This window comes from Solea senegalensis, linkage group LG3 (genome assembly GCF_019176455.1).
Source record: "Solea senegalensis isolate Sse05_10M linkage group LG3, IFAPA_SoseM_1, whole genome shotgun sequence".
Lineage (NCBI taxonomy): Eukaryota > Metazoa > Chordata > Actinopteri > Pleuronectiformes > Soleidae > Solea > Solea senegalensis.
The window spans coordinates 26,910,385-26,923,122 of NC_058023.1; the positions used below are offsets into that span (position 1 = coordinate 26,910,385).

Consider the following 12,738-nt stretch of genomic DNA (forward strand, 5'->3'; position numbering starts at 1 on the left):
TCGAGGGCCAAGAATCTGACTGCGAGCCTACTTTGACAATCTCCGAGCCATCAATCTCCTTCAACTTCGAGAGGCTGTCGTTGATCCTTTCAGGGTGAGCCCTCCACTTTAACAGGTCCAGCATATCACCTGCAGGAAGGCAAAAAGAGGGCGACAGAGAGAGAGAGAGAGATAAAATGCTTGATGAAGGCGATACGAAGAGCAGCGGTGACAAGCAGAAGAGATAAACAAAAATAAAGCCACTTTGTTTAATTGTGAGGGAAAGGAGGATTATACGAACAATGCGCACCTCACACCACAAAGCATCACCCCACCCTTCAATTACAGCCCAACAAATCCACCAAACCCAAAGAAATTATGACAAGTACATTGGGAAAGCGAAGACAAAAAGTCATTTTTCTTAGCCAGCATCCCCCAGATAAGCACATGAATAAAACATAGGCCTCAAGAAGGAATTCTTTCAGCCGTCTCGTCGGATTATGTTCAACATGAAGTGTGTCTTTTTCTGCAACTTTGTCTGTGAGTGAGTATGTGTGTGTATGTATGTGACTGCCTTTGTTTGTACCAATCTGTCCAATATATTTTATTCAATACAACGCTGCCATATTTATATAATCAATCCACCCAAAATCAAACGTACTAAAGAAATTACCCGCCCTGCCGCAAGTAAATTGTGGCTGTAGCTTTTATGTTAATATAATCTACCAGACACTTGATGAGACAGAAAATGATTCATCATTCACAGTTCTTCGAATCACGAAAACACCGAGTTTAATTTTGGAACTCATCGCTTGAAAGGTTTTTCACCATGAATGAGGCAGATTGTCCATGTCAAATAAGACTATGAATCCCAATGTGCAGACTGGCTATACCTTCATTATCCTGCATGTTCATAGGTTTTTACATAAGGATGGCTGGACAACCACTGCTTTGTGTCTGATACCTCAATATCTCTACTTTGCTGCATTTATTCTGATGCATATACTGCCTACTCATAACTCGTCTCTTTACAGCATGTTACTTAGTGAATCATTAAAGGTAGGGCTGGAGATCCTGGAAAAAACTGTTTCCAAGCCCCTTTCTTCTTCCCTCCAAAGCTCCGCCTCCAAAGTTTGTTGGATACTTGTTCAATTGACAACTTGATGATGAAAAACAACAGATACCGGTCCAGTAGAAACAGAGCCACCATGTCTTTCCCGAAAAAACATCTTCCTTTGCAACCAACACCTGTTGTTGGCACCTTTTCTGCCATAACGTTGCTTGTTGGATTTAGCAAGATAGCATGAGCTCTGGCATTGTCTTCTGAGCATCACGATCTGATTAATTTGTTTGGGCCGTTCAATATGATTGGATGGTGTGTTTGCAGGCCCTTCCACAGCTGACTGACATTTTTCATTTTTGTGACGACGCATTAATTAATTGGTTACAGTTGGGTTGTGAAGAGGATTTTAAGCAAGTTTTGACCAGTTTTGGATCAGGACGGATGCTGAGTCTCACATAAGCTGATACCCATCTATTTGCATACTTTTAAATCACTTCCTCACCATCTCTTCCTTCCCCCTTTGACATTTAACTTGAAGTTAATTACCATTCATTTGTATTTTTTTGTATTTTTGGCAGCTGTACTTTAAATGCTTTACTTTCTGAATTGTGTACACGCTAACTCAAATATTTGGGCATTGCAGCCAAACACACCTCACAAAAAAAAAATATCAGTCCCCAAGCATAGTATACCATTCTGTGTCAGCTTGGTCGAGCAGAGGAAGCTGGTGATCCAGAAAGACTCCTTGGCGCCTTTCAGTGTTTGGTTGTTGGATGGGACGTTGGCTTTGGAGAATGGCAACTTCAGGTAGCGGGAACAATCTGCCAAGCTGGTGTTTTCCTCACACTGGAAAGAAAAGGAGAGGGCATTTTAAAACGGGGAAGGAAGAACAGGACGCTATCAAAACACTAAAATGACGCTTTTATTTGCTGTTTTAGTAACCCATATATTTGTCAACATCATACTGATTTTTATATTCTATCATAGGCCGGACATCAATCATGACTAAAGCATATAAAAGCCATCAATCACGGGAGACTGACAACATGATTAAAACCTTGTTTCAAGTTTGAGACAAATATCCAGCCTGTACTGACGATAAACTGCAGAAGTTAATGATGAGGTTTTGTTATTTTTGGGATTTAATGCAGAGCCCTGATGCACAGCTGAGGTTGTTTGAGCTCGAAAGCTACCACACTGTTTGGACTGATTCTGCTGTGTCTATTTTGGGTCCGAGCAGAAACTAGGCCATGCCAGTTTCATTGAGCTTTTCAGCGACTTCCATCTGGCATGACAGTGTGCCTTTATACCCCCCCCATCCCCATCCCCCTCCCACACAGGTTACCAGAGTTGTCCCCTTCGGGACAACAGGCTGAAGTTAGTTAGTTAGGTAACATTAAATCTGAGAGAATAGAGAACAACAGACAGAGGAGTCTTTGTTTTTAAAGGCAGCTAAAATAAACTGCAGTTAACAGTGGAATAAATAATCAGACTTTTCGGTCACTCTTCCACCACAGCAATAAAATGTATGAATACTATCCATGTTTTTCCGTGCTCCGCAAAACCCCGGGTTTATGTACACACCCCTTGCCTGCAGCTGAGGAAAAGGATGTAGTCTGCAATTATTGTCAATTACACCCAAGACAGTCCTACAGAAGCTTTTAAGTTTGGAAGCCGGCCATTTTATTTGTTTTAGTCTTTTGATGTGTCAAACCCAAACTGTGTTAAAAGATGACTGAGAGGCTCTTATGGTCTATAAAAATGCAGAAAATGGACATGAAGGTCAAGTTAAGCACAGGAACTGAAAGTATTGCAGCTGTTCTGTGACAAAATCCACCTCGAAAGGCAAAGAGAATCCAGTCCAATGCCAACTCTTACACAAGCAAATAGACATACATTAACACTCACTTGTGGTCGAAATTAACCTCACAGCTTGGCAGTGTTACGTAAGTGGATGTTAGTCACTGAGCTCTCAGGCCATAACGGAGTGATGTGAGCCGTTTGTCAGCCTGTGGCACCAAATAGTGTGACAGCCAAATGGCTGCAATTGGCTATTTAGAGCCAATGATTTGTGCCATCACTTACAGCGTGTACGATAAAGCAAAGTAGCCCTGGTTAACACCTGTGCGGCACAAGACAGTGACAGAGTTCACTTAAAAGTATCTATACGATGTACTTTTAACAGTTCACTTGACGATTGTGAGGATTTAGCAGATATTAAAGAGGGTTGCTTTGTGTTGCCTTGGAATAAGCCTTTTATATGTACTTTATGAGAAGGTGTTGCTTTCGGGAGGCTGCCATCTTGTGCCCACTATGTTTCCATAGCAGCCTGAATTGACAAACCATCCAGAGCATGCATTTCACATTTTCAAGCAGAAGTTTACTATGGAAACAAAGAATGACAAGCTGACCTGCTTGCAAAAAAAAAAGAGCTGTCCGCTTGTCACGATCTACACTCCTACAATTAGACGTGACTAATTGTTATACACTGGACCTTTAAATTGGGATTTCACAGCCAAAATAATGTCAAATATGCAATAAGAAGAATTAAGTGAACAAACAATGGAGCTTAGGAAATTGTCCCACATTCTTATTTGGTACAAAAAAAGCATCCAACGCTGTAACATTATCTCAAGGACTTCACTTAAGAAATATACATACTTCATATAGCACTACTTATGCATGTGTCTATTTACTGGATGTATATTTACAAATACTGTAAATACAGTTCATTATGTATAGTATTTTCTTATTTATTTTGCATTTTCTTCCTTTTTCTTATTCGACACAAGTGATCAAGTAGTGGCATGGAGAAAGGAGTTAGTTAAAGTTTTTCAATCCTTGGATCCTTGAATCCTTAGAGTTGAATAGATTTACATTCCTGGGTGAACATTTTGTGTAGTGCACTGACAAAGGACACAGTCAGTTTGAATCCATGGCACAAAATCTAGCCGCAAAGTACGGGCCAAAACACAAAGGTGTTATGAATGTCGGAATCATCTGTGGGTGTGTATCTGGTTTCGATACACCTGCATCTGGCACATTGCTATTTAAATGGCAAATGCAGGAAAGTGGAGAATGAGTCTCTGCTGAGGAGACAGATCTGCTCTTGCACAAGGCGACGGTGTGCAAACGGATCAACTGCAGATGCAACAAGAACTCTACACTGAGGGATGCGGTCCTCTACACTGAGGATGTGGTCCTTGGCCAGAGGACCCTCTGTCTCCACCATGAACTAATCCTCTGTCCCTTCAATAACTTCATTATTAGACTCAAGGATAAGGAGCTGTACCTATGTAGGTGCATCTAATGTGCCGTTTAAATAAGCGTGAAAATACTGTGCCAGTGACTTGTGCAGCAATGCGTCAACAATGCAAACCCTCTGTCTTACCTTATGTATAATGAGCTCATGGGTCCCATCTGGCAGAGTCCTACCATCTTCCTGCATCAGAGGAACAAAGGAGTAGCCAAACAGTTTCTTCTCCCCCTTGTCTTTAGCTGTCAATGAAAAACACATGGGCATGACATTGAGTCCAATACACACAAACACCGGCTGGCTGCAACTTAACAATTAAAAACCAAAAGCTTAATTATCGCAAGTTCTCATTGTGTAGTTGTAAAACTGTGGAAGACTGCATGGGTAAAAAAACATTACTGGTTTCAGCACAATCAACCACAACGGAAGCCAGTCAACATAGACATAAACAATATAGGTTTACAAAATGTTGTATACATCATAATATAGGTGTTTGATTACATGACTATAACATAAAACCACTGCTGTTTGCAGACTGGCTGAAATCTAAGTTGTCTGTAACCACATCATGACATAGACATGGTTTAGTGAAATCCCCCTGAGTTTATTTCTATAGCTGTTAATTCAGCCTTCGAGGTTTTACTGTTTCTGTGTTTCTATTTTGTTGCTTTTTTGGCAATAAAGTGCTAATGTTCAGACAGCGGGACATCCGGAGCGCAAAGGTCTCTATTTATTTTCACTGTTCACTGATTAATATAACTGGCCTGTAGCACTCTTCCACTTACACGTGTCTCAGATGACACACAAGTCATTTTATTCTTGTCTTGCTTTGCTGTGTGATTAACTCGGACAATTATTGTTAACAAAACTGTATATTTTGGTATTTGCAGTGTCTGGTTCCCTTTAGACGTGTTCTTCTAATCTATAAACCTTTAAACACTTATGCACTATGAGATTAGGAGAGATTAAGTGGTACTGTGTGATATGCAGGTTTAGCTCAGATTGGCAGACTAGGTTAAGACTGGTGTACGCAAATGCACTATGCTTTTATATTACTGTATTAAAATAATTTGGGGTGTTGGTGGGAAACTAGGGTTTTATTTGAATGTTAACCAACACAGATTGAATAGTCCATTTTGTTGACAAAGAGCAAATAAAAAAAAACATCTTATCCAGGAATAGTAGTCATGTACGTCTACTAAAACAAAGAGAAATTAAATAGTTTGGAATATTACATAAGAGAGTGTTGTGTTGTGGATACTAACAAGTTCTTACAGGCCCCTACAGCATCATTTAGGAATAACACTGAACAACAACAAACAAATTAAAAACCACTACTGCAAAATAACTACAAAAAACAAGGGGGACATTTAAAAGCATTTTTAATTAAAAAAAAAAGAGCTTTCTGGTTTGTCTTAATTGAAAATGACTGCATCAAATGAAGGCAGACAAGTTTTCTCCGAGTGCAGGAATATGATATGTTCCTCTCAGTCTTGTGTCACCACAGGCCTAAATTGGACTCTTGATAGGCAACCCTTGAGTGCCAATGGTGGCACAGCCAGCAGTAATAAGGCCACTATATCTACTTTGCACCGCCACATGGCCACCCCGCTTGGCATAATGATATCAGCTTGTTATGTAAGAGGAGATATGACCCTCTCTCCCCGCCGCCCAGAGAGAGGGTTAGAGAAAATGGGAGCCGTATTTTGGTCATAATTAGTCCTTTTGTCTCATTAGGAGGTGAGAAGTTGGGCAAAAAGTCTCATCATGAAACGAGTGCACTCTAATATGCTTGAGTCTATTTTGAGGTGGCGGCAGCCTTGGGGTTTGAGACTTAACGGTTGCCATTGAAACAGGATGGAAAGTCAACGTGTATTGTGTACTTCTCTGCAGCAATATGGATGACCAATTGAGGGCCACGCGGCACCACACCACAGTCCATAAGACACTCTAAATTGACTGTAGGTGTAAATGTGAGAGTGAATGGTCGTTCGTCTACACTGTGTCAGCTGGGATTAGCTTCAGCCATCCTGTGACCCTCATGTGGAGGATAAACGATGATGAATGCATAATCAACTATAAAAAAAAAAGCAACACTTCAGACATCCACACCCTGTCTGGGCAGGGGATGCATGCAACTCCCTGGAAAACTGTTTTTTTTTTGTTTTTTTTTGTTTTTTTTAACTCAACCACAATCCCAACAGGACTTACTGGAACAGTGTCGGAACTCAAAGCGGACATGTGACCCCCGGAACATGTCGACTGGGATGGGAAGCTTGATCTGCTCCGACCAGCGGGGGCTGTTGTTGTGGTACAGCACTAAGGAGTGGTACTCGTCCCCACCGGGTTCACCTGAGCCAGCAGCCACGTGACTCTGAGAGACAGAAGAAGAAGAAGATGTGACACAGAGAAATAAACAGGAAGCAAAGAGGGGAAATGAGAAGTAGGAGCTAAGAGCACATGAAAGCCATGCATACACCACAAATGACAGCGAACGGAGAAATCATGTGGTTTACATGCGTGTGTGTGTTTTTGTATGTTTAAGGGTTAAGTGCTGCATGGTGACAGAGGCAGCAGCAGTCAGAGTTATATTTGAGACAGAGGCATTGCAGGAAACCAAACCACAGAGGCAGACTCTCACAGAGCTGCAGCAGAAATGGGCATCACACTGGAAAAACACTTAACCCTAATTATTATAGGTGATATTTAAATAAGGTGCTTTGCTCCCGAATATAACAAAAAAATGATTTCATTCATTCATTGGTGTATGTTTTTCTCTTACCTTAAGGATCTGTCCATCCATATCCAGCACGTAAACAGTGATCTCTACATTCTTGGCGACACTCTTTCCACCCTTCTCAAACTCTCCTTTCTCCAGCGTGACGTAGAGGTCATTCCTCATCTCACCTACAAAACGGGAAAGTGGAAAGACAACAAGGCATCAATTATGCATCCAAGGAAGAATTATTCATGGTCTCTCAGCAACTTGATCGCAACTTTAACACAATAGTTTGTGACAGGGATGATTACGTTCACATCGGGGCTTTTAAGGGTAACCCATTAACTGACATCAAATCTGAGTGTGGATTTAAAATATGCTATGCACTGTGTTATGATCTAAAAAGTCAGTCCTAACCAAACACATTAATTTTTTTTTTTTTTCTGATTGACAACACCTGGAAGCATGTACTTAGAGTGTTTTCATTTTCTAAAGAAAAGTCACTTGCCTGCTAAATCCTTGCCACATGTCTTTATGTCTTATGGTGTATAAATACTTAAAAGATAAACTATTACTTTACCCATTTTCTTATACAAAACTACAACCCTGTCAATTAAGCATGAACATATGTTGTTTTTTTTAAGTATAAGGTATATGAAGGGCCAATGTTTCAATAACAATGAAACTTGAAGTTTAGAGTCTACAATTGTTCGATATTTCTTCAAAGTAGTAGTAGTGTATCTTATGTAGCAGCTGTGGTGTGGTGAGCTGTAACAGCCTCAGGTTTGCCTTCATTTCATTCATTGAAACTGATTGAATGACATGAATTAAACATTTTATGTATTCTGGATCCACAACAACGTTTCATGTAAGAATTTTAGAAATATACAGTATGCAGTAAGAACGTCTTTCATCAAATCGTTTAACAAACGTATAGCTGTCTTTTATCATACGATACTGTTGCTCTGATCTGCCAATAAACTAAGGGGGGGACAAAAATGACATTCTTCATTTCTTTTGTTTTAATTGCAGGGCAAGGGCACAGTTTTATTTTCGTCCTCAGGGGAAGTCAAAATGGTGCAGAGTGATATGTGTGAGAAATGGTGTTGCTGATTTCCTCTGAAGCCGAGATGTGGTCAGACACGCTGTAAAATAATTTCTCTTTGTAACCTCTGCGTGTGTGTGCACTCATCATATCTCTATCTCTAGGGTCAGCATTGATTTTCCACTCTTAACAACAGTAACCATGGTAATATTAGGCCTTGTTTACACACCCATACTGTCCGCTTGCAGCACACACACACACACACAAAGACTTTGAGGTAAGGGACACACAAGAGACCTTTTTTTGTTTGTTTGTTGTACAATGGGAAAACTAGAAGTGGAAAATGTAGCAGCAGAGCAGCTAGACAAGGAAAGGAGTCTGCTGGTGTGAATAAAAAAGGAAAAAAATGGAAAAGATACAATGATATACTGAAAAGAGAGGGAGAAAAGCAGGGGAGACAGTTTCCTCAGCCCAAGGGCAAACTTACACGCACAGAGAGGGTGGGAGCACTCAGCGTTAAGGGTTTGTAGTCAGACGAAGACAAAGAAAGAGATGGTGAACATAAATCTGTGTTAGTGAGGTGCTGGGGGACCCACAGTCTGTGCTTCCTCTTTATCTGCGTGGCCAGACAGCAAACCTCACTTATTTAAAAAGAACATCTCTTCTGCAGACCAAAAAAAATAAAAATAAAAAATCCATCCCTCAATGTCCAGCTCACACAAAAAATAAACAGACAAAGAGTCAGACAGCTTATTCAGCCACTTTACGCATCCCTTCTTAAGCATCTTACATATTACATCACCTTACATTCCAGTGATTATATTTGTTACCAAGGCAACCAGACCGTATCCAGTTCAGCCGGAGGGTTTCTGTGTCATTTCAAGAGGCAGATATCTGAGGGACACTTATCTACCTGAATCAAATGAACTTCCAACTATCCGAGGGCACCCTCAGGTAGAATTCACGCTACTCACACAAATATAGTTACCATGGCAACCACTATAGCAGACTTTATGAGGTAGGTCAACATGTGCAACATCAACACGAGAAAACACATCATCAGGTTCATAGCCTCAAGGGTGTCAACTAAAACATTACTTAAGCAGCAAAGTATGCTGCGTTAACGATGGTTTTGTTAAATAAATCCACCAAAGTCTGTCCAAAGCTTAATAAAAATAATAGGTTGTACTAGAGAAAGCATTGTGCATAACAATGGAGATGATCTTCCATCAGACTTATTCGCACAATAGGTCATTTCTACCACTAGAAACGACAGAAGACCTATTTTGTTGACATCGTGAGGCAGCGTGGAAGTTGTTGCTGTCATTTATAAAATGCGGTTGTACATTAGCTATGTGCTTTACGGTAGACATGAGCGAAGGAGGTTTTGGAGGAGAGATGAGAGTTTTGTACGCTGCACAGGTTCCTGTTCTGGTGCTCGTTACATTTAAGTCAAACTTCTGTAAAGCTGTCACGCTCATTTCCCAAAAGCGGAGACAGGTTAAGTGGATGTAATTATTAAAAGGCAACCAACATGACGAAAACAGCCTGTTACCATGGAATTCAATGTTTCTAAAGAGCATTTGGAAAGGTTTTGGCTAATGTAAGTACACAGCTCATAAAAACAACTCAAATACATAGCCTTAGTCTTGTCATTAAGAGTTTCTTTAATGCAAAAAAAGTATCTTAAAAGAGAGGTTATATTTGTTCCGCATTTATAAAAGACAGCAGACTTACAGTAGATGAAATGTTGAGCATGTGTGATGTTCTGGTACGCAATGTTTTCGTTTGTTTTTTCCTACCTGGCATGATGACGTCAGAGAAGCCCAGTTTCCTGGTGATGGACACGCCGCGGGTGAAGAGGACCATGTACTCCCGTCTCAGCTGCTCTATGTCCCCGTGGAGAAGCTGCAGAGCTACTGCCAGACCTAAAATGCAATATAATGACAGTTAAAGCCTGAATGGTCACATAGTCCTATATACAAGTACAAGGCACAAAAAAAGAAAGTAAGTAAGTAATTAAGTGAGTAAAGCTTTATTTGTATAGCACCTTTAAAAACAGAAATTCACTAAGTGCTTTCACATACATAATAAAAATACACAGAAAGGAAGAAAGCAATGAGATGAAAGGATAAACAGGCGGTTAACACTCCAGATAAAAAGAGTAAAAAGATAAAAACCAGCTATCCTAGTTGCAATGCAACAAGCCTGTGAGTCATTCTCAGCTCTTTTGTATCCTGCATGAAGGCTCTTGACTCAAATCTATATCCTCGTGCAATAATTCAAAATGTCAGCACAATAAAAACGAAAGCTTCACACATCTTTAGACATCTCATCGCTGTGACCAGATGTCTGTGTAAGTAATCGCGCTCAAGACAAGCAGAGGCAGAAACATTACGAGCTGAACAGCAAAGGGAAAAGGAGAGCGAGAGAGAGAGAGAGAGAGAGAAAAGATGATGATGATTATCATTGTTGTGGGTGGTTTTTAGGAAATTTGGGAAGCAGCAGCGAGATAGCTCCGAGATATTTCTGTCACAGAGTCGACAAAAAGACGTGACCTGTTTGTATTACAACAAAACACACAGCACTACAGAGATAGGAAGAGGCAAGTGAAGCAAGTTTTTTCGGGGCTGGCTGCCAAAGTGGTATCCGATATGAATGTCTTAATTTTTGTCATGGCTTTTATGGAATTAAATTACCAAGCTATCTGTTTTTTTTGTAAACGGATAACTTTAAAAAACAAACGGAAAACAGAAAGACAGATTCTCGTCTTGACTTTAACACACACGCTGCCGTTAAAGGTCTCCCTCTCTCTCTTTCTCTCCATCAAAACACTAGTTTGATTCTTAAGAGTGTGATTAAATGCCACACTACAGTTGGTGAATCTCAGCTCCAATAAACAGCAGTTACAGTCAGTAACTTTCCTTTAAATTTTGTCGCACAACACGCCCTGAATTGCTTTTATTGTGAAATGTTTGCAGGAGCAGCAAATGTGCAGCTTCATACTACGTACCACCGGTGGTCGTGTACCACCGGTGGTAAGCCAGTTTCCTCTGGTGGCACGAAGAGGTATGTGGTATGTGAGGAAAAGGAGGATGATGAGGGAGCAAATTATCTTCTTGGGAATAAATCTCGCTCCTGTGAAAAGTCCACAGCTGATGTTGTTCAGCCTATTTACGTGACTGTATTTTGACGTCGGTGATAATGGTGATACCCCGAGGGCTCTAGAGTATATAAAATGTTCAAAAGCATGAATATGTGGCAGCTCTGCAAAGCAGAAGGCATCAATAAAAGGTGGCTAAAATGAATGAAACAGTCTGTTACCTTCAAAATAAATATGGATTTCTATGGATTAAAAGAGTGTTAGAAACATTTTGGCTTATGCAAGTGTGCTATATAAATATACGTATAACATCTCACTGTTTTTGGACATTTCAATGCAGATGTGTTACATAAAATATCTTTCATAAATATCCTGTGTCAACAGCTTGTGCTTCTGTGATGCATAATAGATAGGGGTGACTCAGACTTTGCAGACCATTACTCTGGCCTAAATAATTCAAAAATGACACACAGTTGTTCAAAGTGGCACAAAGATGTTATGGGAATTCAAAAGGAAAATCCCATTATATTACGAGTGGATGATGGTTTTTTTTTTTCCTGCTCAATCCATATCCACCCTGACCCATAATGTGGATCCAGGCTGTGGCAGTGAAACATAAACAAACAAACACACACACACACACAGCACAAAACGCTACTGCAGGGCTACAATTAGGCAAACTAGATTGATTACTATTCTGCCTGGAAGATGAAGCCGAGGCAGATTTATTTTTATTTTTTTTTAAAAACGCACTCTCAACCTTTGGTACTTTCAGCCCACCCAGCCTGCCTCATCACAACAGCAAAAAAAAGGGAAAGAAATAAAAGAGCTTGAAAACAAAACAGTGCTTCTGTCACTGCCTACTCTACCTTACCTGACCCGAGCAGAGCCAGTTGCTTATGAAATGGATTACCGAGCTGCACGCAGAAACAAAATCAACACCTCCTCTCATCAACTCGCTTTCTCTAGCTATCAAATTCGATCATCCAGAGAGGCCCTGATGACAAAACACATTTATTAAGCCACCTGCGAACCAAACAACCTTCTCTTCCTCTCTTGCCTCATCATCACCAAAACAATTTGGCGTTCTTTATACTTTAAGGGCTGCGCCGTCATCTCTCCATTGCTAATTGTCTGCTAATAAGAAACTTCTGGCACACTGCCAGGTCTGTTTGAGAGAGGAGCCACACAGCGAGACGACTGCACACACACACGACCTAGGGAGCACACACTTGTGCAAAGATGAAGCACACATTACGTTGTCTCAGACTGTTGCACACTTGTTTTAATTGCCCTCCTGACACTAAGTGTAATAAACTGTTGTCCCTAAATTATGCATGGCGCTCCATAACTCCTGCATGGATATTTTTTATAGACACACACAGTGAAGAGGAGACGCCGGCCTGTCGTCCAATAAAGACAAAATATTTTTTATAATTGTTGATGAAGCTGCACAAGCAGCTCAGGGGTTATTGTTTAATGTCGTTCTGCAGCAGAATAATTACCCTTATGTGCTGTTGTGAATGATGAGTAGGTGGAAACTGTGAAGGTAAAGGTAGAGGAGGTGGGAAAT

The 12,738-nt window shown here is 40.5% G+C and overlaps 1 protein-coding gene across 6 annotated transcripts in view; it reads right to left on the reverse strand.

Annotated features, from left to right (window-relative positions):
* dock4b (dedicator of cytokinesis 4b) overlaps nt 1-12,738 on the reverse strand; it is a 99,317-nt gene that overhangs the window by 40,661 nt on the left and 45,918 nt on the right. For all 6 annotated transcript variants that reach the window (XM_044021004.1, XM_044021000.1, XM_044021003.1 and 3 more), the window contains exons 13-18: nt 9,865-9,990; nt 7,081-7,205; nt 6,510-6,672; nt 4,434-4,540; nt 1,735-1,888; nt 32-129 (exon numbers count right to left, since the gene is read on the reverse strand). In XM_044021004.1, the coding sequence (XP_043876939.1) occupies nt 32-129; nt 1,735-1,888; nt 4,434-4,540; nt 6,510-6,672; nt 7,081-7,205; nt 9,865-9,990 (773 nt within the window). The remainder of the gene's footprint in view (nt 1-31; nt 130-1,734; nt 1,889-4,433; nt 4,541-6,509; nt 6,673-7,080; nt 7,206-9,864; nt 9,991-12,738) is intronic.